The 26,315-nt window shown below is 38.9% G+C and overlaps 1 protein-coding gene across 3 annotated transcripts in view; it reads left to right on the forward strand.

Annotated features, from left to right (window-relative positions):
- The window catches only part of LOC144977078 (leucine-rich repeat and coiled-coil domain-containing protein 1-like), a 322,882-nt gene that overhangs the window by 283,661 nt on the left and 12,906 nt on the right, over window positions 1-26,315 (forward strand). For all 3 annotated transcript variants that reach the window (XM_078921832.1, XM_078921833.1, XM_078921831.1), the window contains exon 20: window positions 8,184-8,272. In XM_078921832.1, the coding sequence (XP_078777958.1) occupies window positions 8,184-8,272 (89 nt within the window). The remainder of the gene's footprint in view (window positions 1-8,183; window positions 8,273-26,315) is intronic.

Genomic DNA, 26,315 nt, shown 5'->3' on the forward strand with positions numbered 1-26,315 from the left:
TGACACTCGCTTTCGGATCGGAAGGTCTTGGGTTCGAGCTTCGCTGGGCGCATAATTCAGTCCTTGGAAAAGGCTCTTTATTCACATTCTCTCACCGTACTCAAGTGTAAAATGAGTAACTGGCCTTTAACAGTGTGGACTGTCAGGGGGGAAAAAATCTAATATCGCCTACCAGGTGTCATGTCTCGTTCTACATGTTACATGTTGCTGTTGGTCAGGAACCCTTTTTAAATCGCTTTGAGCACGTTTAGTGGATATTGCGCTTTATAAAAGCTCAAGTTTAAACTAACGGATATACAACAGGATTACTGTCACACGCTTCCCGCCATGTTGTACAACTGTACACCAGCCTTATCCTTGGGGACCACCAATTTGTCAACCTTGTCGTAATCTCAAGGCTGTCTGGTGGGCCAAGGATTCTTTGACAATCAATAAACCAAATAAATAAGTAAAAGAAAAAAGCTTTATGTACGTGTTTGTTTGTTTGTCTGTTTGTTTGTTTGTTTGTTTGTATATGTGTACGAGCTGTGCCACACCAAAAAAATCTCCAATACTAAGTTGTTTTGAAGAAAAAATAAGGAAAAATTCGTTTTAATCCGTTTCTAACTGTTAAATAATATAAAATAAACCCAATACTAGCGATCGAGCTCCAACAGAATAGCAGAAATAGTTTCTCAAATGTTCAAAAAAGTGTGGACATGACAGAATATCAACTTTGTCCCGAGTAATGCTGAGTTGTTTTGTTGTTTTTTTCTCCTCCCCCCCCCCCCACCCCCCCTCTCGCATTGTCCACCAAGCAGTGAGTCGGTGCTAGTTCTGTTAGATCTGCGATAGGTTAGCGTCTTATCCAAATAGTATCAAGTAATAGCTATTGTCCGATTGACACTATAGAACCGGAATAAACTCAGGCTCCATGAACCTTAAGGCCCCGAAGAACTGCTTTTGACAAAACGTAACCCAAGTTTCAAAAATTTGACTTATTTTACTACATACAAATTCCATTTTCAGCTTCTCAACCACGACGGCATAATGCTGGGGTTTTGTTTTTGTTTATTTTTTTGGTTTTTTTTTTTTTTTTTTTTGGGGGGGGGGGGGCGCAAGATCAAAAATGATCTCAACCTGACATTTATTTGAATGTTCAGGTTTGAGACTTATTGACGAGATGAGAGCCAATGCCTTCTATTTAGCTATGTGTAAAGCCATGTCTAGGGATTGCAATTTTCCGGATTTTTAAAAATCTTCCAGCCGACATTGGTCGATATTGATGAGTTGATATTTTTTAAATAATGAAATTATTGGTTGTTTAAAGGGGAAGCTAGATAGATATGCTTCGAGATGCACTTATTTGCAGGTCTGATAATCCAATTTATTAGGGGCTCATTATTGTATTGAAAATCTATAAAAAAATGACGCAAACTATTGTCCTTGAAAACAATGTTAAACTAGGCCCATATGTGCGTTCGGATGTCAGACCGGCATATGTGCACTTATGCATCGTTTGGTATGATTTAATGGTGAAGAGGAGAAGTTTTGCGAGAGAAAAAAACAACTTTCAGATTTTTTGATTTTTTTTAAAGCAAAGGGCATCATGCATATCTTAGGGGTCGTTTTAATCGTTCGATATAATTTAATATTTTTCATGCCAGAATTTTAGAAGGTGAACAGGAAATATTTTGTAACAGACTGGCGGATTATATCCCGATTGTGCATTGCTTCATCTAGACCAGCCTTTTTGACTCATTACCCAGAATATGGAATAGCCTCGTTAGCGGCACGAAAAAAGCTCGGGATTAGGGTTAAGGGTTCTAAAAATAAAGTTCGAGTAGGCGCTGGGTTTAGAAGAGAATGGAAAATAAAGTAGGCAGACTGTTGAGCTCTTTGTCTGGTGTCTGCTCTGACTCTTGACTTAAGAGTTATAAAATACCTTCATTAGCTCTCCCGCGTGGTCTCGCGGTGACTGCGACAACCAATTATTCCGTCTACTTTAATGCTGATAGGAGCCACTTGGAAGAAGCGCTGCGTCACGTGATCACTTTTTTAGCGTTGCTTTAGCGTTGATCACTGGAGCCCACCAACTTCAATTTGATTTAAATTCTATATTATTATTATTCTATATTTTCAAACGGAATTGTGTTCAATTTATATGTTGTGAATTCATTCATCTGGATAGTGTATATATTCGTAAAACTTGTGCAATTTTAAACAATAGTTTAACACCTATTTATCGCCTGCCATCTCGGTCCCTTTGTTTACAAACAATGAACGCCATTTTTGGTTCCGAGTCAGTGATGGAGAAAGAAACAATCGAGAGTAGCCGAGCGGACGATAAGAAAGGGAAAGGAGGTGGTGAAGTGAAAGACGGGGCGAGCGAGAAGGAATGTGTTGGGAAAGGAAGTGTAAGAGGTGTGAAGGGGAAAGGTAAAGGAAAGAAAACGGAGGGGAGCAGTTACGGTGCTGGTAGTAGTAGCGTTGGTAGCAGTGAACTGGACTTTAATGAAATAAAACAGCAACTCAGTGTGTTGATGGGATTGGTGCCAGTGGTGAGCCAAATGAAGGAGGCCTTTGACCGTTTTAATGAAATGGAGGAGGAAGATGCTAATGTCAATATTGGCCTTTCGCGGCCAATATGTAATGATGACATTGAGTCTGATCTTTCGCGATCAGGCAGTAAAGATGTAAGTAATGCTGACCTTTCGCGGTCAGGCAGTAAAGATGTAGAATGTAATGCTGACCTTTCGCGGTCAGTTGATATGGTGCCAGGCAGTAGTAGAGATGCAGGGATGATGGAGCAGGCATTCTCATATTTAGAGAATGTGGTAGGCAGGACAGAAGTGAAAGGGAAGGTGCTGGCAGAGAATGTTTCAACTGGTGTTACACAGGTTTTATGTGACGGTCTGCCCAAGGATACGATTACTGCTCTCTCTGAAAAATATCCAGTGCCAACAAATTGGTGAAGGAGGCCTTTGACCGTTTTAATGAAATGGAGGAGGAAGATGCTAATGTCAATATTGGCCTTTCGCGGCCAATATGTAATGATGACATTGAGTCTGATCTTTCGCGATCAGGCAGTAAAGATGTAAGTAATGCTGACCTTTCGCGGTCAGGCAGTAAAGATGTAGAATGTAATGCTGACCTTTCGCGGTCAGTTGATATGGTGCCAGGCAGTAGTAGAGATGCAGGGATGATGGAGCAGGCATTCTCATATTTCGAGAATGTGGTAGGCAGGACAGAAGTGAAAGGGAAGGTGCTGCAGAGAATGTTTCAACTGGTGTTACACAGGTTTTATGTGACGGTCTGCCCAAGGATACGATTACTGCTCTCTCTGAAAAATATCCAGTGCCAGCAAATTGCTCTAGACTAGAGGTTGTCCAATGCAATGAGGAGGTTTTTAAACAGATATCCCCTGCCTCTAGAATGAGGGACGCATCCTTGCAGAAAGTGCAGGTATCGCTTATGAAAGGCATTACTGCTGTTTGCAGGGCTATGGAGATGGTGAAAGGAGATAACAAAGAAGTACTGGAAAATATTTCGGATGGAGTCGCTTTGCTCACCAATGCCTCTCATAGTTTGGATATTTATAGAAGACAGTCACTTCGCGGTGAAATTAGAGATGACCTCAACGCTCTCTGTACCGCTTCCTATCCTGTTAGTGACAAGTTATTTGGGAGCAACATTAAAGATAAGATTAAAGACATGAACGATTCTATTCGAGTGGCAAAAACCACAAGGAGATTTTCCCCGTACCCGTCCCATGGCCAGAAAAGGTTTCCTTTTTTAGGCAAAGGTCAACCATGGAAAGGTCAAGGAGGGGGGACATACACCTTTCGGGGGAATACAAGGACATGGAACAACCACAAACAACACCACAAGCAACACACATTCAAAAGGAGGAATTAAAGGATAAGGTAACCCATTTGCATGGGGGCAGAACTAAATTATTTATATCTACTTGGAAAATGTATACCTCTGATCCTTTTATTATTCAATGTATTTCTGGATGTGCAATTGATTTTTTGTCCCCTCCTGTTCAAATGAAACCAGCTCATACTATCCAATTTAAACAGGATGAAAAGTTAGCTTTACAGGAGATGATAATACAATATGAAAGGGATGGTGTTATCCAGAAATGTACACCGGAGGAGGGTGATTTTGTTAATAATGTTTTCCTTAGGGAGAAACGTGCTATACCCGGTGAGCAGAGGAAAAAGTATCGAATGATATTAAATGTAAAACATCTCAACTCCTTTGTGTGTTATCGCCATTTTAAGTATATAACTTTGATAGATATATTAAAGTTTCAGTTCAATCTTTTATTGAATTAGAATGGTGGAAGTCTGAAGGCGTCCACAGTAAGAAACGATTACATATAGATAACCCTTCTTTTGTGATGAGAACTGATGCTTCAGGTCATGGCTATGGAGCAATTATGAATGATGTTGCCACACAGGGTATGTGGACGGAAGAAGAGCAGATGGATCACATCAACGTTCTAGAAATAAAAGCAGTTTATTTAGGACTTCAATCTTTGTGCAAAGATATTTCCAATTGTCACATTCGGGTAGAAGTAGATAATATGACAGCTGTTTCTTACATTAATAACATGGGGGAACCCATTCAGTTAAATGCAATGACATCACACGAGAGTTAATTTTATGGTGCAAAACCAGGGGAATATGGATTTCAGCATGTCATATTCCCGGAGTGGAAAATACCATTGCTGATGATTATAGTAGAAAATTATCTATTCATACTGAGTGGTCGCTTAATCGAGCAGAGTTCAATAGCTTTGTGATCATTTTGGAAATCCAGAAATTGATCTTTTTGCTTCTAGAACCAATTTTCTTATTCCCAAATATATGTCGTTATATCCTGACCCATCTGCCTGTGCCATTAATGCCTTTTATCATTTATGGGCTGGATTTGTGTATTTATTCCCTCCATTCAATATGATCCCCAGGGCTCTACAAAAGATACAACAAGACAAAGTATCGCGAGCGTTGGTGATAGCACCAATTTGGCAAACACAGACTTGGTTCCCCAAACTTATGACTATGCTGATAGCGCCCCCGGTCCATCTAAAAGCCTCAAAACACCTATTGACATTGGCATCAGACAGGGCAGCTGTGCACCCTTTGTATCCAAAACTAAAGTTGATGGCTTGTCTCTTATCAGGGCAAAAATCCGGAAACAAGGAGTTTCCAAGCACGCCTTAAAAATAATTATGAAAAGTTGGCGTCGCAACACCCAAAAACAGTACAATAGTTACTTACTGAAATTTATCCAGTTTTGTGATGCTGATGGGGTGGACCCTATGAGTAAAAATGTTCAGACTACTATAGCTTTTTTGACAATATTATTTCAATCTGGATTGGGATACAGTGCCATCAATACAGCGAGGTCAGCAGTGTCAACATTGAACGAGACCGGTTCAGATCCGCTAGTGTGTAGATTTATGAAAGGTGTATTTCATTCTCGACCCACTCGTGCCCGTTACACTACTGTTTGGGACATATCTACTGTGTTAAATTATTTAAGATCACTTTCCCCTGCTCGTGATCTTAACCTTTTTATGTTAGGAGCCAAACTTCTTATGCTATGTGCTCTTGTTACGGGACATAGGTGCCAATCATTTCATGCCATGACTATTGAATCATCTTGTTTATCTATTCATGATAGCAAAGCTATATTCCATATTAGTAAATTGCTTAAACATAACTCGCCTTCTAATCCTCAAACAATTATTACACTCCATGCATTTAATGAGGACAGGCGGATTTGTGTTATGACATATCTACGAGCATACTTGAAACGGACTAGACCACTTCGATCTTCTAATAAATTGTTTATTAGCACCCTTAGCCCTCACTTAGGAGTCTCCAAGGATACACTGTCACGTTGGATTAGACTTATCCTAACCAAGTCAGGAGTGGATACTAACATATTTAAAGCACACAGCACACGATCAGCATCTTGTTCTTCAGCAGCTAAGGGTGTAGATATATGGCATGTACTTAATACGGCAGGATGGAAAAGGGAGTCTACCTTTGCTCGATTCTATAAAAAGCCCATTGAATCTCATTCGGAATCTTTTGCAAATTCAGTACTATCCTCAAAACCTGCCCTGCTTTGAAATCTCCAAGTGGCTCCTATCAGCATTAAAGTAGACGGAATAATTAAAAAATTATACGAGTCTTACCTTGGGAAGACGAAGTATGATGATAATTATTCCGTCTCTTAATGCTGAAGGAGTCAATTGCCCTTCCCTCCCTTGCCCTTACTATTAATATGATTATAATTCTATATTGAGTATTATTGTTGTTTTTCGGTGAAATTGTGCTATATATTACACATGTGTAACCTATCGCGGGATAAGTTCATAGAGTACTTAGTTTAGTTGTGTATTATCATTACTACACACTTGTTGTGGGCAGCTTTTTCGGAGTTAAATAGTGATCACGTGACGCAGCGCTTCCTCCAATTGACTCCTTCAGCATTAAGAGACGGAATAATTATCATCATACTTCGTCTTCCCAAGGTAAGACTCGTATAATTTTTTAATCAAATGACACGCGTAATGTTCGCTTGGCGGATTTAATTAACCTGATCAGAACATTAAAAAGATAAGAGAAAGATAGAGAGGGCGGAAGGGGTAGGGGGGGGGGGCGGGGTCAATATGGTGAAGTGGTCAATATGAATATGACAGGATAGAACTAACTGATAGCGATAGAGATGTGTTCGTGCCAAGCTGACCTTTTAAAAAAAAAAAAAAACATTCTTTCACTGAAGAGATGAATTGTGGATTTTTTTTTTTTTTATTGATTCCTTCCTTCTGGGTGGGGGTCCTTTGGCCTCCCACGGTGGGCAGGAGGTCACATGCTGTGACTTATATCCCCTTTTATCCGAGTTGCTCTCTGTCTTTGACTTGGAATTGGATTGCTTTGCTTTGTCCTGACCCTTGCTGGAGTCCTTATCTGAGAGGAAAACAGTCAAATGTTTTGTATTAGTTTTGGAAGATGACGTTTCCCTTGTAAATCAGCTTTCTATTGCGTGTTTTTAGTTATATTTTGCTTTGGATATATTTTGTAAACATTTGAGCGTGTTCTTCTCAGTGGGATCCTGTGCTGGTGTCTGGATAAGACTTTTAGTTGATCTCAATCTAAGTACAGTGATTGTGTGCTCTTGGAATCCACATCTGTTCCCTGTTTGAACCAGTCTTCTTTGTCTTATCTTTTCTTGGGTACCTTTACTTGTATTTCTATAATATTTTCTTTTTTACTGGCGTTGAAATGACCTAAACGTGCCGCAAGCGCCGTTAAACTCTTAAAAACAAATAAACAAAACAAAGATCCCTTTCTTTTATTTAAAAGTGCACTTTTGACATTTCATATTCAAGGAATCACATCATGGTAGTAATGATGATGATGGTGACGATGACGATGATGATGATGAGGATGATTACTATAAAAATATTATTAATAATAATAATAATAATAATAATAATAATAATAATAATAATAATAATAATAATAATAATAATAATAATAATATAATAATATAATAATAGCAATTATTATTATTATTATTATTATTATATTATTATATTATTATTATTATTATTATTATTATTATTATTATTATTATTATTAATATTATTATTATTATTATTATTATTAATATTATTATTATTATTATTATTATTATTATTATTATTATTATTATTATTATTATTATTATTATTATTATTATTATTATTATAATGATAATACTAATGATAATAATAATCATCATCATCATCATTATAATGATAATAATGATAATGATGATGAATCTGATGATAATGATGATGATAATAATGATGATGATGGTGGTGGTGGTGGTGGTGGTGATGATAATGATGATGTCATATAGAGCTCAGACCCTGATTAAGTCTAGACAGATGCATTTCGTAACACATTGAACGATCAACTACATACTCTCTCTCTCTCTCTCTCTCTCTATATATATATATATATATAATATATAATATATATTATATTATATATATATATATATATATATATATATATATATATATATGTAAGCATTTTCGCAATACTAACGTTCGTATTTTGTATATTTCTTTACATGGTGCTTTTTTTATGCAGCTGTGTAATACTATCTCTTTTATTCTTCTGGTATCACAGGCGCATCCCTGGCCCAGGACAGAGGCCGCCTAGAATCTAGAATTGAAACTTCCAAGTCAGAGATTGTCGTTCTCAAAAAGCAATTAGAGGTAAGACAAACACTATATATTAGTTATATAACACACAAACACACACACACACACACACACATACAGACACAATGAGAACATACTACAGCATGTCACTATCTACATTACAATACCAATCACCGCGCCAATAAATAACAAACAAGATATAGGGACGAAAAGTAGTGCCGCGCTGAAGACCGGTCTGGACCGCGGTCCCACGGTCTTTTAGCTGTGAACCGAAGATCGGTCCCATAGGAGAAGACCGGCGGCGGTCCTCACTTCTTATCACCTTTCAACTAGTGCGGGGCGGTCCTTGCAAGGACCACGGTCCTACGGTCTCGCGCCATAGCCTACTACTTCCCCAGCGATTCGTTGCTTCGGTTGCCTATCTTCCACCAATCACCACCCATCCCACTTAATTAATCGCACCCACCCCCCTTTGCCATACACTAAACGACACAGACGACCATACAGGCAGACGACCACCAACCTCCACTCCGCAAACCGCCCTTTCGTGTGTGAGATGGGGGGAACAGGAGGCGCACGCCTTGGACGATTCCATTATACGGGGTAAATTTCAAAATTTACTACACCATAATGATCGCAATGACAATGATCTATGGTGAAGGCATGACCCCTCTTCTCTAATGGGTTATTGTTTGAAATGTATGTGACTACTAAAGATGTGTGTGTTTGTGTGTGTGTGTGTGTGTGTGTGTGTGTCGAACCTATCAAGTAGCAAATCCGATTTTTTGTTTTCTTTTGTCCATCTCTTGTCACCACTCCTTTCTATCGCAGTGTTGTCATTTAAAATAATACAATAATATTAAAATTTCGTTTGGTGTTTTTACTAATCAAATAATATGAGTTTCATTAGTTTCTTCCTTCCAAAAAACCCAGTTATAACGTCTGAATTTAAAAAAAAGTCCAATAGAATATTTGGGGACCCCGATAGCTCAGTTGATAGAGCACTCTCTTTATACGCAAAGGGCCAGAGATCGATCCCGGGTGCAGTCGATTTTTTTCTGAATCCCTGTCTACTCAGCAATGAATGGGTAGCTGAGTTTGTTAGATCTGGCGAAAAGTCACCATCGATCCCTCTTATTACCTCATCCACCCCCTCTTATTATAACTTCACGTCTCTCTCTTACTCTTCAATGCTCGCTGCCCTCTAATGTGTGTGAGGGGGGGGGGAGGGGGGGTAGGAGTTGCGTGTGTGTATCAACGCCACGAACAACTCGATCAACGCCTTGGGCGATGCCATTATCTCCGTTAATGGGGATAAATTTCAAATTTTATTAAATTATCGAAGTAACAATGAAGTACGGTGAGCAAATAAAGAAGGCATCACCCCTCTTCTCTAATTAGGTTACAATTTGAAATGAGTGTGACTACTCCGTGTGTTTTACTCCTGTAGACCACGGTTTTCATCGTGTAGCGGTCTTTAACGGTTCAAGAATGAACGATCCCACGGTCTCAAAGGTCAAACCGGTTCGAATTTCCAACAGTCTCTCAGGAATGTTCAATGTCGAAAAGGACCGGTCCTAGGACCGGTCCTTGCGGTCTTCATTTCCCAAAGACCGTAGGACCGTGGTCCTTAAGCTTGCCAAGGACCGCCCCGCACTAACGAAAAGCACCAACAACGAACTCAATGTGCGCTTTGGGTTTAACGTCAACTGACGAGATGCAAGATCCGCATCGAAACGATCGTCTTGGCGAAAACAATGTGAGTGTTCTTATTTATTTTACATGCTCTAATTAATATTATCGAGCACTCTCGTATCTACAAGTACCCACCAGCACTCTCTCTCACACACACACACACATACATACACATACACACACATACACACACACACACACATTATATATATATATATATATATATATATATATATATATATATATATATATATATATGGGTGATAGTTCTTACTAAATCCACTCAATCAAATCATAAACGTTAAGTTGACATATTGTGTCGCATGTTAGTACGATTGACGTGGTCGCAGAATTGGTAAGTATTTAACTTAAACTTATATCATAAATAATTTGTTTTGTTTTGTTTTGTCTTTTTTCGGACAACCTAGGCTTACTTTTAGTAACACGACGTGACCACAGTCTTATCTCAACTTGGATCGGGCTTGCCATAGCTGAAGGGGTCAAAACGTTCCTTTCTTTGTGAGGAATAAAATACTATCCATTTATATTTCCATCTGGTAAACAAGATGCACTGAAACGTATCTGCCATCGTGACCAAATATTGCTTTTGGTGTGATCTTCTGTCGTGAACTGAAATTGAAGCCGAAACATTTAATATAGATAGTGTGCGCTTGGCTAAGAATTAAAAGGACAAACACACAAAACTATGTGTAACCTTAAACGTTTATACTTACTTACTTACTTAGATGCCTTTCGCGTCTCGACCGAAAGATCGGGTCGCCTTGGCTGTTTCCAGTATTTCCTGTGTGAGGTGTCTCCAATATTGCCGGTCCTCTGCTAGGGTTCTCAGATTTTCAAGGTCCCCTGCCGTTATGAGACTAATGCTTTGTCCAAGTGTTGTGAGGTTTTTGTTTAGGATCACAGGGAGTGTTGTGATCGGTCTTCCTCTGAAAAGGTTCCCGTGTTTTTGGAAGTATCCCGACATGGCTTGGTTAGCTGGTATGTTTTTGTCCATGCGTAGTATGTGACCGAAAAGTTGCCATCGTTGTTGTAAAATGTCAAGGGAGATTGGTCTTTCTTTTGTGATCTTATAGAGTGATTCATTTGAGATACCCAAAACGTTTATAGTCTGGTTAATACAGTTTAGTGTGATACCGTCTTTGTTCTATCTATAGATAGTTCGAAGTTGACGTCATTCGGGTCTTGTTATTGTTTTTGCCATCCACGTTTATTAGTAATTCTCACTAAACTGTATTAACCTGACTATAAACGATCATGGTTACACAAAGTTTTGTGTGTTGGTCCGTTATACTTCCGGATGGCAATGTTGTGAACTCCTTAGTCAAGCGCATACTATCAAAACAATGTATGTTCGCGTTATTTGTATTTGTAGTTGGAGACTTTTTTTTTTCCCCAATAAGTGGGCTGAATTTTTTTTAACATTCCCGGCACTATTTGTAACTTTGGATTGGCCTGTAACACCGAAAAAATTGTAGAAAGTTAGAGTTATGTGTTGCTAACCAAGAAGTTTTTGTTTTATTTTGTTTATTTGTTTGTTTGTTGGGATTTTTTTTTTTGTTTGCTTGTTTTTTTATTTTTTTATTTTGTTGTTGTTTTATTTTTATTATTTTTTTTTAAAATAGGGAGTCACTCAATTTAACGAACATTTAGCACGCTTACTGATAGGCTTGAGTGTTTTCGGTCAATTTGACGTGTTTCATGTTTGCCTGTCTTGTAACCCAAATTATTATTGGCTCATTTCAGTGATGGAAATACTTTCACTTTCAAACCAACACAACGTGTTGTCACAATACTCTTTTCTTTTTAAAATGATAGTTTGCGGCTATGTGGTCAAGTATGACACTCGCTTTCGGATCGGAAGGTCCTGGGTTCGAACCTCGCTCCGCGCATAGTTGAGTCCTTGGAAAAGGCTCTTTACTCACATTCTCTCACCGTGCTCAGGTGTAAAATGAGTACCTGGCCGTTTACAACGATGTCTCTGTCCAAAAAAAAAATGTGTAATATCGCCTAACAGGCGTCATGTCCCGTCCTAAATGTTAAATGTAGCTGTTGGTCAGGGACCCCTTGTGAAGCGCTTTGAGCACATTCTGTGGATATTGCGCTATATAAAAGCTAATTAAAAAATCTGAATAGTGTTGGGGGTCAAACGAATTCCGTACAGCCAATGTAAAATATTTGCCAACGAGCCCAGAATTACTGCTGGCAAATCTAAAAATTATAAAACTAATTTGTTTTACAGTTTGATTTCCAAGCAACTTGCAACCCTTTTTTTCTATTTTGTCACCCGTTGAACCAAATGATTATTTATAGAATTTGCTTGGGCATAATGATCGGTCACTTGACGTTGGGAATCGCCACGTGGCGTCCTGTTAATTCATTTTTTGCGCAACTACAGACTTTATTAAGGGACCAATTTTGATCGTTGTTGAGGAATCAAAATATTCGTCTCCATCTATGTTCATTTTCACACTGGTATGATAATTAAAATAGACGAGTGCTTGTTCGTAATAGCCTTTATTTTCTTGCAAACATTGCAAACTAGTAATTTGAATAATAATTTAATAATAAATAACAATTTACAGATAATTACGCCGTTGATCTGACCTGCTTGTAAGTGCACGTGTGCGGCTATGTGGTCTCGTGAGGTATGACACTCGCTTTCGAATGGGAAGGTCCTGGGTTCGGGCCTCGCTCGGCACATAGTTGAGTCCTTGGAAAAGGCTCTTTACTCACATTCTCTCACCGTACCCAGGTGTAAAATGAGTACCTGGCCGTTAACAGCTTGTCTCTGTCGGAAAAAAAAAATGTAAGATGGCCTAACAGGTGTCATGTTTCGTTCTACATGTTACGTGTTGCTGTCGGTCAGGGACCCCTTGTAAAGCGCTTTGAGCACTTTTAGTGGATATTGCTCTATATAAATGCTCGAATTTTTAGGATCCATCCAGTGCTACTTTGACCAGATTTAGAGTAAGGTCAAACCGCTTCTTTTTTTTTTCTATACTTCACATAATCTGAACCTTGCAATTGTGTTGCCCAACTAAGGTCAACAAAGAAGTGTTCATCAGCGAAGGCCGGCAGCGACATCCGGTCATCTGTCGTGTGATATAATACATTATTAGGTGTTATTGTTAAACCAGTTAACTGTCGTACTCTGGAAAGACACGTATTTAAAAATTTGGCCAGAAACCTCGTCCTTCAAACTTCGATCGATTTAAATGACCCTCATTAATTTGGTAAAAATCTCTCAAACCTGGGACCTCGCGACATATTGATAGAGTGCGCCTTGGATCAGTTTTCAAGCCTTGGGGTGAAACGAATCCCCTTACTTGTTTTGTTTTGTTTTTTTGTTTTTTTTGTTTTGTTTTTTGTTTTTGTTGGATTTTTTTTGTTTTGTTTTGTTTAAGTTTTTTCTTTTATTTGTGTGTGTGTGTGTGTGTGTGTGTGTGTGTGTGTGTGTGTGGTTTTGTTTTGTCTGTATTTTTTAATTGCTTGTTTTTGGTTGTTTCTTTGTTTGTTTTGTTTTGGTTTAATTTTTTGGGAGGGGGGAGGTTGTTTTGTCTTGGCTTGTTATTTTGTGATTTTTTGTTTGTTTGTTTGTTTGTTTGGGGGATGTTTTTGTTTTGTTTTTTGTTGGGGGTTTTTGTTTGTTTGTTTTGTTTTTGTTTTGTTTTTGTTTCGTGGGGTTTTTTTTGTTTGTTTTTTTGTTTTTTGTTTTTTTGTTGTTGTTTTTTTTTTTGGGTGGGGGGGGGGGGGTTTGTTCCTTCCTTCTCATTTGGTGATAAAATAATAAAATTAATAAAATTGAGCTTTATATAGCGCAATATCCACTAAATGTGCTCAAAGCGCTTTACAAGGGGTCCCAGGTCAACAGCAACATTTAACACGTAGGACGGGAATGCCGCCTGTTAGGCGATATTACAATTTTTTCGGACAAAGACAACGCTGTTAACGGCCAGGTACTCATTTTACACCCGAGTACGGTGAGAGAAAGTGAGTAAAGAGCCTTTTCCAGGGACTCAACTATGCGCCGAGTGCGAGGCTCGAACCTAGGACCTTCCGACCCGAAAGCGAGTGTCATACCACAAGACCACATAGCCGCACGTGCTCAGAGGCGCGGTTAAATTGTTTGGTTTCTCGTCAACTTTCATTTACTTTGTGTTGATATGTGACATACGGCAAGCTTTGTGAGTTGGTGCTCTCTAATTTCACCGTGTAGTTATATCGGACGACAGCACCTCTGTTTCACATTTCGTGGTGGAGATTGAATTTATTCCGATTTCTTCGGCATTGAACGCACATTTTAAATTGCTCGCTGGAATTTAGATTAAGCTCTAGTGTATATTGCAGAGTACTTTCCGTCAGATTTACTAGACCCAGTCACCCAAATCACTGCTGGAAGGACAGAGGGTTCAGACAACAAAACCCCCCAGTTGTGTCCTCTGGATTGCAATCGGTCCGGTTGCTTGTGAGTCGATTGATCTATCAATAGCTTTAAACAGTCGTGACGTCACTTTCTTCGTAATGACGCATAGTAACTTAGTAACTGGTTCTAAACTATCGGAACAATGGCGACGCCCCTATGAAATACTTCTCCGACGAGCATAAAAGTCTATCCAGAGGAGAAAAACATAAATCTGGTCATGTTTTGACTTTTATGCATTCTGATCACATGGCATGTGAAAAAGTTCTAGCCAGATTGAAGAATAAAAAATACCGATTTTCTTTGTTTAGAACCAAGCTATTCGGTGCTAGGCGGACGTGACATCATACTATTGAATCCCATTGAGCTATTGGGTTTTCTCATGGTTTTAACCAGTTGACTGTCGTACTCTGGAAGACACTATTTATACACATCCAATATCAATCGATTTCAATCTCTCTCATTTTGTTAAAAACTCTCAAACTTGAGACCTCCTGACCAAATATTTAAATTCGTATCTTTCCAGAAATAAATAATATGAAATTGAATGTAAGCTTCAATTTGTTTATTCATCGTAACGACGCCACAACCACATTATCTCATTCATCTGTAGTGTTTCATTCATCCTGTTTTGTTGATAAAGGGGGAAACCCGAAACGTTCATTTGATCTGTTCTTGTAATAAAATTGAAGCTTACATTCAACTTCATATTATTTATTTCTTCGAGCTTCGAGCAACAACATTTACATTACCCAGTATATTTCCAGAGTACGGTAGTTAACTAGTAACCTAGTAAAATAATAACTAGATCTACATTACTTATATTTTGTATTTATTTCCAATTCCATTGCATTTATTTTCCAACAAGTCTACACGTTTTTATATTTCACTTTCTAGAACTGCATTACACAGTTCTTTCCCGTCTCCCCTCTTTTGACTTGAATTAATAAATTTCTATTGTTCTATTTTAGTTCGTGCTATTTCCTGCCCATCAATGTTTTTGTTTATTCATCTTAACAACGCCACTACCACATTATCTCATTCGTCTGTAGTGTTTCATTCATCCTGTTTTGTTGATAAAGGGGAAACCCTTTTTATCTTTTTTCGTATATTAAATTGAAGCTTACAGTCAATTTTACATTGTTATTTATCTCTTTGAGCTTCGAGCAGCAACATTTACATTACATGGTAGTAAACTGGAGATTTGTGTTGGAAAGGAGGGGATTAAGGGTAAGCAGATCGAAGACAGAGTATTTGTGCATCGGACAACAGAGAGCAGGACAACCAATAAAGATAGGAGAAGAGAACGTGCCAGAGAGAAACCGATTAAAATACTTAGGAACAACTGTACAAGGAGATGGGGGCAATGAGATGGAGTTTAAGATGGATATAGGCAGGCTGGAATAATTGGAGGAAGGTAACTGGAGTTATGTGTGACAAACGAATTTCCGCAAAGCTGAAGGGGAAATGTATATAAATACTGTTGTGAGACCAGCAATGTTATCTGGACTAGAGACAGCAGCTACAACAAAGAAACAAGACAAAGAAGTTGAGGTGGCAGAAATGACTGGCTGGACAAGAAAAGATAAAGTGAGAAATGGACGAATTCGAAGGTTGACTGAAGTGAAGAATGTGTCGATAAAGATGAGAGAAGGTAGATTGAAATGGTTCGGACATGTAAAGAGACGAGAGAGGGAGTACGTGGGAAGAAAAGTATTGGACTTACATGGCGGGAAAGAGGAAAAAGGGACGCCCAAAAGACTAAATGGTTGGATAAGGTAAAGGACGATATGAAGGAAGTTGATGCTCTGAACCGAGATGCATGGAGATGTGGCATTCATTATAGCAACCCTGCAAAATGCGGGATAAGCTGAAAGAAGAATAAGGTAGTAAGCTGGTTAATTAGCGGCCTGCAATGCTAAGACTCGATGGTAAACAAGATAATCAAATGTGTGTGTGTGTGGAGGGGGGGGGGTGGGAAAAAAAAAAAGAAACAATACTTTCCTTCTAACGCTGAGCGTGAAAAAGAGATGAGTGCAAAAAAAAGGGGAGGGGGGGGGGGTATTGTTTTTCTGGTAAAGACACGATAATGAATCAAATGACCTTGTTATCAATTATCAATTAGCACTCTTATTATATGAATCAAAACCTCCCACATGCAAAGAGAGGACTGATCTGGTGTTCAAAAAACTTTTTTTTCTTCTGCATTTATGCCAGAAAAAGTTTACTTCATATGTTGATGGATTAAAAATTACCCCAAGCTATTCTTTTAAAAAAAGAAAGAGTCTTAAAGTTCTTGATCGTTTTATTGGTCGGTAAATAATATATGAATTAAAAGATTGTTGGGTTGTTTTTTTTTTTGTTTTGTTTTTGATTGGGGGGGGAGATGGCATTGTTTTTTTATGTCGTTTTCCGTGTTTTTTTGTTTTGTTTTTGTTTTTAAACGTGTTTTCTTGTTTTCATCTGTTTTGTTTGGGGAGGGAGGGGGTGGGGGGGGAATAAGAGAGGTTTTTTGTTTGTTTGTTTATTTTTGTTTGTTTTGTTTTTTGCTTCTTTTTGTTTTTTTGCTTCTTTTTTGTATTTGTTTATTTTGGTAATTAATTTTGGTTTGTTTTTTGGGGTTTTTTTTTTTTTTGGGGGGGGGGGCGGCGCGCAAAGTGGAAAACACTGTTTTGTCAGAACACCGACTAATGTGGTAATAACGGTAAATTAATGACCTGACTTTCTCTTACACAACGCCTTTTTATCAATTTTGATCAGAATGTTTTTGTTGAGTTTTTTTTATTGTTCTTTTGCTAGTTTGTTTGTTTTTGTTGTTGTTATTTATTGTGTTTGGTTTTTTTTTCTCTTTTTTTTTGTGTGTTTTTTTATCTTAAAATATCGATTCATAATAAATGGCCCTCAGCTTGTCAAAAAAATCTCAACATAAAACTTTTTGGCATGGCCAAACTTCGCGAAGTCCCAGATTTGAGACTTTTTTTTTTTCCAAGATGAGGGTGATTTAAATCGATCGATATTTGAAGGACGAGTTTTCTGGCCAAATTTTTAAATACGTGTGTTTCTAGAGTACGGCAGAATGTCTTAAGATTAATTATTAACACTTAGGGGATAGCGTGGCGCAGCGGTACGGTCTTTGCTTCGTACCCAAAAGGTACCGATTTCGACTACCCGCCTCGTTGTGTGGCCTTGAGCAAGTCACCTCGCCCAAGCTCACTTTGCGGCGCTGTATTGCGGCTGACGCCTGTGTTATTCCAGTCTTTCCTTGGGATAGACCCTAAAGACAAATTTCCCCTTGGGGATGAATAAAGGGAATTTTATTTATTTCTTTATTTGTTTAGTACCCCATTCGATAGGTGTGAATAGCAGCTGGCAGTGTGACGGTATTGTAAGAATGCTAATACAAAATAAAAACATGACACGTAACAATTATGAAATGGAAACAGTCCAATAATATGGCCTGCTGGGCGTATTATACACGAGGCATTATGAAGCGCGTTGATCACGTTAATGGAAATGCTCTATATTATTTACACCTTCTTAATGTTGATATAAATGATGGCTCGACTCCTTCAGGCGATAAAAGATGGGGAGAGTAGATGTCAAAGAGAATAATGGGCTCCTATACAATCTATTTTAAAAATTGAGCTTTTATATAGAGCAATATCCACTAAATGTGCTCACAGCGCTTTACACAAGGGGCCCCTGGCCAACAGTAACATTTAACATTTAGGGCGAGACATGACGCCTGTTAGGCAATGTCACAATTTTTTCGGACAGAGTCAACTCTATAAACTGCCACGTACTCATTATACATCTGAGTACGGTGAGAGAATGTGAGTAAAGAGTCTTTTCCAAGGACTCAACTATGCGCCGAGCGAGGCTCGAACCCAGGACCTTCCGATCCGAAAGCGAGTGTCATACCACTAGACAACATAGCCGCACAATCTAAAACTGTTAAAAGCGCTGTCCATGTTTAGACTCTAGATAACCAATGACGACAAACAAAAGAGCTTGACAGATATTATACGCTTGACTTTATTGTACAATTTATCTTTCAAAACTTTTCGACCCCCGGAGCCAAGATTAATCACAGTTTCACTAGCGTTATAAGGACCTAATTGTGAACGTTTTTCCCTCAAACAGGATTAGGCCTATATTGTCAGCTAAACTATTTACTTTGTCTGGATATGAAAATAATAGAAATTCTACAAATCAGGTCAACGATCAAGGAAATTTGAAATAACTTTTTGTTAAATTTCCAACAAAATGGAAACCTGGGTCAGCATTTGAGTAGGGATTATATCCTCCTGATCTGACTCAATTTCGGAATCAACTTCTGTCGAATCGCTGTCTCTTTCATCAGTTGATGGATATATAAATAATTCATCAGAATCTGAATCCGACATGTTTTTATTATTAATTTTGACAAATTTCAGCTCGACAGTCTCAGCTCTGAGAACAGTGGCGGCGAAGAAAATCAAAATGGCGTCTTAGTTTCAACCGGTATGAAGTTCATTTTAATTCGATTTTTTTCGTGTTTTTCTGCCCTAAAAATATTTTTATATAATAAAATGGGAAATAAAATATTTTGTATATATAAAAAATGTTTTATACTTCAATTGTGAAAAAAATAACAAATAAATATTTGCCTAGAAAAAGACGATATTTTATCGTAACGAACGTGACGATTTCTCTATTGGTGATAAGGAAAGCGTTAATGTATTCAGTGAAGGGAAAGATTTTTGTCTTAAACCAAGAAGAAGAAGAAGAAAAAGATTAGTGGTAGGAAGATGGGAGCTGGATAAATGAGCTGAAAAACGTCGTAGCAGATTGAAATATATAGACGTGCAGTTGGTAGATGGGTTGGTAGGTGAGTGGGGTGAAAAACTTTATCGCAGATTGAATAAATGGACTAGTAGTTGGTAGATGGGTTGGTCGGTTGAAAAACGTCATAGCAGATTAAAATTAATAGACGAGCAGTTGGTTGATGGGTTGGTGGGTTCGTGTGTTGAAATATGACGTCGCAAATTGAAATATTAAAAAATTGAGCTTTTATATAGGGCAATATCGACTTAACGTGCTCAAAGGGCTTTACAATGTGTCCCTGGTCAACAGCAACACTTAACATGTAGGACGGGACATGACGCCTGTTAGGCGATATTATCTTTTTTTGGACAAAAAAAAACAACGCTGTTAAAGGCCAGGTACTCATTTTACACCTGAGTACGGTGAGAGAATGCGAGTAAAGAGTCTTTTCCAAGGACTCAACTATGCGCCGAGCGAGGCTCGAACCCAGGACCTTCCGATCCGAAAGCGAGTGTTATACCACAAGACCACATAGCTGCACAAATAAATAGATGACCAGCTAGTAGGTTATGGGTGGCGAGTGGATGGATTGAAACTTTATGAGTGTCTTTTAACCCTCTCCTTACCAACCATAGGAAAATCGTCACATTCGTTACGATGCAACCGACAATTTTCTCATTCTGATTTCTCTTGTTCATCACAAAATTTAAAGAAATGCTTTGACTACAGCTATTATAAATACTGTGTTGTAGAGCTCACTTGTTACTTTTTTTTTTTTTTTTTTGAGTAAGAAAAGTATTTTTGTGTTGAGAGGGAGTGAATTTTGGGGGACAATTCTAAAAATAGCTGGTAAGGAGAGAGTTAATCCATTTTCTCATTTTCATTTCCAAAGTTTTCAAGCTCTCATTGTTGCTATTCAAGTCCACTGACATTAATTAAATATCATTCCAAAGTCGGGGCATAGCAAGCGCGGTTCATTACCTGTTGTTGTTGCGCTACGTTCATTAAGTTTTTTCTGCAGATAAAGAATGAATGGGATCGTTTGACAAAATAGAATGAATACGCTTTGTCCAATCAATAGCGAAAGTCATCGAGGGCAAATTGGAGTTAAAGTGGATTAAAGTAACAGATTTGAATGGCTGAAAAAAGGTCAATGCAGATTTGAAATATATGAGCGAGCAGTTGGTAAATGGGTTGCTGGGTGAGTGGGTTGAAAAACGTGGTCGCAGATTGAAATATATTATAGACGAGTAGTTGGTAAATGGGTTGCTGGGTGAGTGGGTTGAAAAACGTGGTCGCAGATTGAAATATATTATAGACTAGTAGTTGGTAAATGGGTTGCTGGGTGAGTGGGTTGAAAAACGTGGTCGCATATTGAATAAATCAAAGCTGTTTTAAAAGTTTCCAAGCATTCAATGTCCGTTATGTCATGTGGCAGGACATTCCAGGACATATCATTTTGATGTTTATATCATCATCATCAAATACCAGGCCTGTTGCAGACATCGGCGATCATGTTCCTCCAACATTATATTATGTCCTCAGATCTTCTCAATAGCTCGATTCCTGTTCCTCCTCCACCAATCCATCCGTTCAGATTGTCAGTGTAATTTATCCTCTGTCTCCCTCTTCTTTTCTTCCCAGCAACTTTACCTTCTCCATTTTATCATCGATAGTATGCGTTTATGAAAAATACTCACCTTTTCCACACGTCAGATCAATCATTACCCCACACACACACACACACACACACACACACACACACACACAACGATGTGTAACCTTAAAGAAGACGTGTGTAGTCTGATGGAGAAAATTTAGTGAGAATGTATCATCACTCAACAGACGGTTTTAAAAACAATGACACTGAGCTGCGTAATGTCAACTTTAGTCATTCCATAGACTGAATGAAGACGACGTCACTCGGCTCGTTGTTATTGTTTTTAGACCGCCAATGGGGTGATCGATTGTCACCCAAGTCTCTCTTACAAAATTTTAACGTTAAAGGTTACGGATAGTTTTATGTGTCGGTAAGATTGATCTGGCGAGCGAACAGGTGAAAGTTTTACTTAAATGCATGCTATCAATACTCAGTCGATTTCATTCTCGTGTCGTCTCTCCATTGTTTACGTTTTCACATACATTTTATCATCTTGTTGTTGGACAACGAAGGGTGTCATCCTGAAACTTTCCTTTTGACTTATTTTGTCCTTTAAATTTCAAAAGAGAATAAAAACTGGTTCCACTCTCATTGGAAGTATAACACCACTCTTCCGGAGGACTACATACCGCGTATAGATGATCTTCTGGTTTCAGAGTGATTACAATTTATTTTCTAGCCTAAATATATGCTGACCGTCAATAAATATTATCCTATCCCCGCTCTTTTATGTCCCGTAATCCTAAGAATCTGTCTATACATCCTGCTACTGAAATAGGTATGCTACAGCAATGATAAATACTGATACAATATAATATAACCTATTCTTCTTCTTCTTCTTCGTTCCCGTCACGTCACATGGTCAGTCCGGTCTGGTGAATGAAGCCCACAGTGGTCCTGAGGTCGTCCTCACTGCCGTACAGCTTCTTTGAGTATGTGGTTGGATCAGGCCAGAAGTTTCTTCTCAACTGGTTGTACCTTGGACATTCCATTAGGACATGATGTCCATTTTCATTTTCAAGTCCGCAGTCACATTGTCCAGAGGAACCTGCTCTGGACATCCTCCACATATGTTCCTTTAACTGGTTGTGTCCAGTTCTCAGTCTGAAGATGATGACCTGTTCCTTTCTGTTGAGCACCTTGATTGGGTCATTCATGTTGTATTCTGGGTGCTTCTCTCTCCATCTCTGAGACTGGATAAATTTGGCCATTTTGTTAATTTCTCCTGTTGAGTACATTGGGGAGGGTTGCTGCATGCGACTGCCTGCCTTTGCCAGTTGGTCAGCGATCTGATTTCCAAGTATCCCACAGTGTCCTGGAATCCACTGCAGTACAATGTTGGTAAACTTGCTTAGCTTCATGAGGTCTTCCACCAAGGCGTCTATATCATCCGCAAAGGACATCATTATATCCTCCAGAATTTTCTTAGCATCTGTTAAAATCACTATGTGTCTTGGCTTTTCATTTTCTGAGAGGATTTGCTTAACAGCTTCATGGATTGCATCTGCCTCTGACTTGTAGATTGAAGTGCGAGTACCAGTCGGTTTGCTGATCTCCTTTTGTTGACCATTTGTGTACTCGATGTGCACTCCCAGGCCCCCGCACGTGTGTTCTTTATTGCATGAACCATCTGTATAGATTCTTGTCCATTTTTTTTCAGGGTAGTTTTGATCTATGCACTTCTGTACAGACTTCTTGATTTCTTCGCCGTGTTTTTGTTTTGTTGAAATGTCACCAACGGAAGTCTTGATTTTCAAGTGATTTTGCCGTTTCCAAATTGGTACTCTGATATTTGCTTTGCGTTTTTGGGTCATTATTTCGTCAAGTTCGTGATCTTTTTTCAATTTGCTTGGCTCTTTCAATAAAGTGTGATCTTTTCAGCCGCCTAGTTTTCTTTTGTTGCGCTCTAGCGTCATTGTTTTCACGTCTGTGTATTGTTTCAAAATTTTTGATTCCCTTCTTTCTGATAGAGATGTAAGTCCTGTTATGGTTTCCATTGCATGAATCGGTGTCGATTTCATTCCTCCACTTATTATCCTCATGTTGCTGTTTTGCACTTTGTCCAGTTTTTCCATTTGAGTTTTGGAGCAGTTTCCCCATGCAGATATCCCGTATTCTAGCGCTGGTCTCACATATCCTGTGTAAGTTTGTTTCAGTATATCGGAGCTAGCTCCCCAAGTTGTTCCAGCTAGTTTTTTCAAGAGTTGTGTTCGCTTTACCCCAACTTTATGACTGTTGCTGATTTGATTTTTCCATGTTAGTCTTGGGTCAAAATGGACTCCTAGGTATTTTGGTGCGTCGTCTTTTTCCAATTCATGGTCTTCTATACGTAGCTTTGCTTTTTCATCTTTTGGGGAGAAGCTAGATATTGTGAACTTTGTCTTCACTGCATTTATTTTCATCGCCCAGTTGTCAGTCCATTCTTTGATATTATCCAGTGTGATTTGCATCCTGTGTTGTGCCTTGATTAAGTTTTGGTCAGAGCTAATCAGAGCTAGGTCATCTGCGTACATCGACATTTTCACTCCTCGACATAGTGTTTCTCTTATATCATTTACATAGAGAAGAAATAGTGTAGGTGATAGTACTCCACCTTGTGGGACTCCATGTTTTAGTTTTGCTTCTCTACTTTTGTGACCTTGTGTTGTTACTCTTGCCTTTCTTTTTTTAGGTAGTTTTCTATCCAGTTGAGCATGTTATGGGATACTTTTGATTTTTGTAGTTTATATACCAGACCTTTTTTCCACACTTTGTCGAATGCTTTTTCAAAGTCCACCCATACCACAATTTTTTTCTTTCCATCCTGAAACGAGTCTTCTATTTCTTGGGATATGTAGGTTACTTGATTTTCAGTACTCCTGTGTCTTCTGAAACCAGCTTGTTCATTTATAAGCACATTATAGTTTTCAAGATACCACATCAGTCTGGAGTTGATAATTCTTTCTATCAGCTTGCACATGCAGCTTGTAAGACTTATAGGTCGGTAATTTGCGGCTTCATTTGCTTGTTTTTCTTCTTTCTTAATTGGGACAATAAAAGCCTTTTTCCATATATCTGGTATTTTACCAGTTTTCCAAGTGCTGTTGTAGAGTTGTAATAGCTTCTTTTTCGCTGTCTTTCCAAGATGGATAAGCATCTCATTTGTTACTTCGTCTGGGCCTGGCGATTTCTTTGTTTTTAACACTTTGAGAGAGCTTTCTAGTTCTTCCATAGTTAGCTTCTTTGTCATTACTTCATCTATGGCTTCCTTAAGTTCCTTTTTTTGTTTTCTGCATTCTTTTCTAACTCTTTTCTTCAGTTCTTTTTCTATTGTGATGTCACTAATTTTTTTGAACTGCTCCATGAATAGGTCTGCAGCTTGTTGTGGACTGACAAGTTCTCCTTCTTTTTCCAACGCTGGAGGGGCGTAGTGGTTCGGTTCTCTATTTAGGGCTTTTGTAAGTTTCCAAAGTTTATTTCCATCTTTTTCGAAGTTAAGGCTATGCGTTTTTTCTTTCCATGCCATTTTTGGATGTCGTTGCCATTTCTTTTTTAAAGGTAGCTTCTGCCTCTTTATATGCTGCAATATTGTCATCACAGGGTCTGCTTCAGCCTTTTCTCTTGTTTCCGATACTTCATTACTTAACTGATTAAGATCGTCTGTCCAGAGTGGTATATAATTTTTTCTTGCTCCCCTTGGGATACTTTCTTTTGCTGCTTTTAGGATGGCCTTTGTCAGTTCTTTTGCACTTTTGTTGACATTCTTGGTTTTACAGTTTATGTTTTTGCAGTGGCTGTCTGTAAGTTGTTCAAAGCTTTCCCATTTTGCTCTTTTGTAGTTCCATCTTGGGATGGTTTGTGTTTTGTTTTCATTTTGATGATAGAGGTTTGTGATGATTGGCCTATGGTCACTACCACCCAGTTGGGGCTGTACTGTTCTATTTATAGTCTTTGCTATATCATCTGTGGCAAACGTAAGATCTGGGGTAGATGTGGTTTTCCACGCTCTTGAGAAATATGTGTCCTCATCTTCATCGTCATACAATAGTTGAAGTTTTGTTTCAATTTGCCACTTTTCTACTGTTTCACCACGTTTGTCCATATCTCCATATCCCCAGCTTTGAGAGTGACTGTTAAAGTCCCCTAGTACCAGACATCTTTCTTCCTGGATTTTTATCTTGTCTAAATGAAGCTCTTTGTTTGGTGGGCAATAGCAGTTAAAAATCAGGAGTTCTTTCTTTCCGATACATACTTTAATTTGCTGTATTTCTGATTGCTCTTGTGTATCAATTTTTATGCCTGCGGTGGGGTAGTCGTTTTTTACTAATGTCATCACGCCTCCTTTGTGATCCTTTCTATCATGCCTTATTACCTGGTACCCTCTGATGGCAAATCTCATTTTGTCCGTGAGGTGAGTTTCTTGAATGCAGGCAATTTTGATGTCCTGCTCTTTGAGTCTCTTTTCAAGGGCTATTTTCTTCTTCGCAACGCCCTCAGCATTCCATTGGAGGATTTTAATTGTGTTTGGTGTTCCAGTCGCATGTAACCTTGATCCTCCTCCCCTGGTTCCGCAAGATGAAGTCAAGGTACCACCAGATCGCTTGGGTGGGCCATTGAGGCCCGGCACTAGGCCCGTCCGGCGGGATTCCACGGGCTTCGCACCACATCGGATTTGATTATTGTGACGTGTCATATTGGGATTTAAGCATGCAGTGGCAGTTTCCAGTTTCCTGTGATATTTGCGCCTTCCGGCCCCGCTGCTCTGTCTTCGGCGTGCTGTTTTTCAGGATTTGCTTCCTTAGCCTTTGACCATCCAAGGTCTGTCCACAAGACAGTGGCGGTTTTGCTTCAGAGTGTCCTTCTCCTAGATCGATTGCGGTCCCCTGTTAGCGAACTCGATCTGTCCGGGTTTTTGTTCGGAGTGTCCTTCTCTTAGATGGATTGCGGTCCCCCCGTTTACGAACTCCATCTGTCCGGGTTTTTGCTCAGAGTGTCCTTCTCTTAGATGGATGTCGGTCCCCCGATGACGAGCTCCATCTACCCGTGGTCAGATGGTCTAAGTTGGGAATCCGGGAGGATGTCCTGTAGAGAGTCAGTCCCTTTTCACCCCTCCCCCACGTCGTGGACAACACCCACACCCAAGGGTGTGGACTAGGGGAAGCTGAACTCGACGGTTGATTTCCTCCCTTCTTCCTTCCTTGTTGACGATGCTGACCGTTGTAGATCATTCTTGGTCTGGCCTCTCACTTACGATCATCGAGACACGCAAGCCCTCCGACCGCGACAAGGTCATATGATCCACCGGAGAGATATAACCTATTCATTATTAGTCCTCTGAAGAACTAGTTACATAACACTTCCTATGATTTTGGAACCGGAAGATTAGAAGGTGTGACGTCACGACTTCTCTCCTTAATTGTAGGTTGGCAACTCTGTCATTTTCATTTTCTTTTTCAATAATTAAAAAATGATATCTGTATTGTGTTTCGAAGAAAAAAAAAGATAATTTTGTTTTC

Source organism: Berghia stephanieae, chromosome 7 (assembly GCF_034508935.2).
Source record: "Berghia stephanieae isolate SIO BIC M18660-M18661 chromosome 7, UCSD_Bste_1.3, whole genome shotgun sequence".
Classification (NCBI taxonomy): domain Eukaryota; kingdom Metazoa; phylum Mollusca; class Gastropoda; order Nudibranchia; family Aeolidiidae; genus Berghia; species Berghia stephanieae.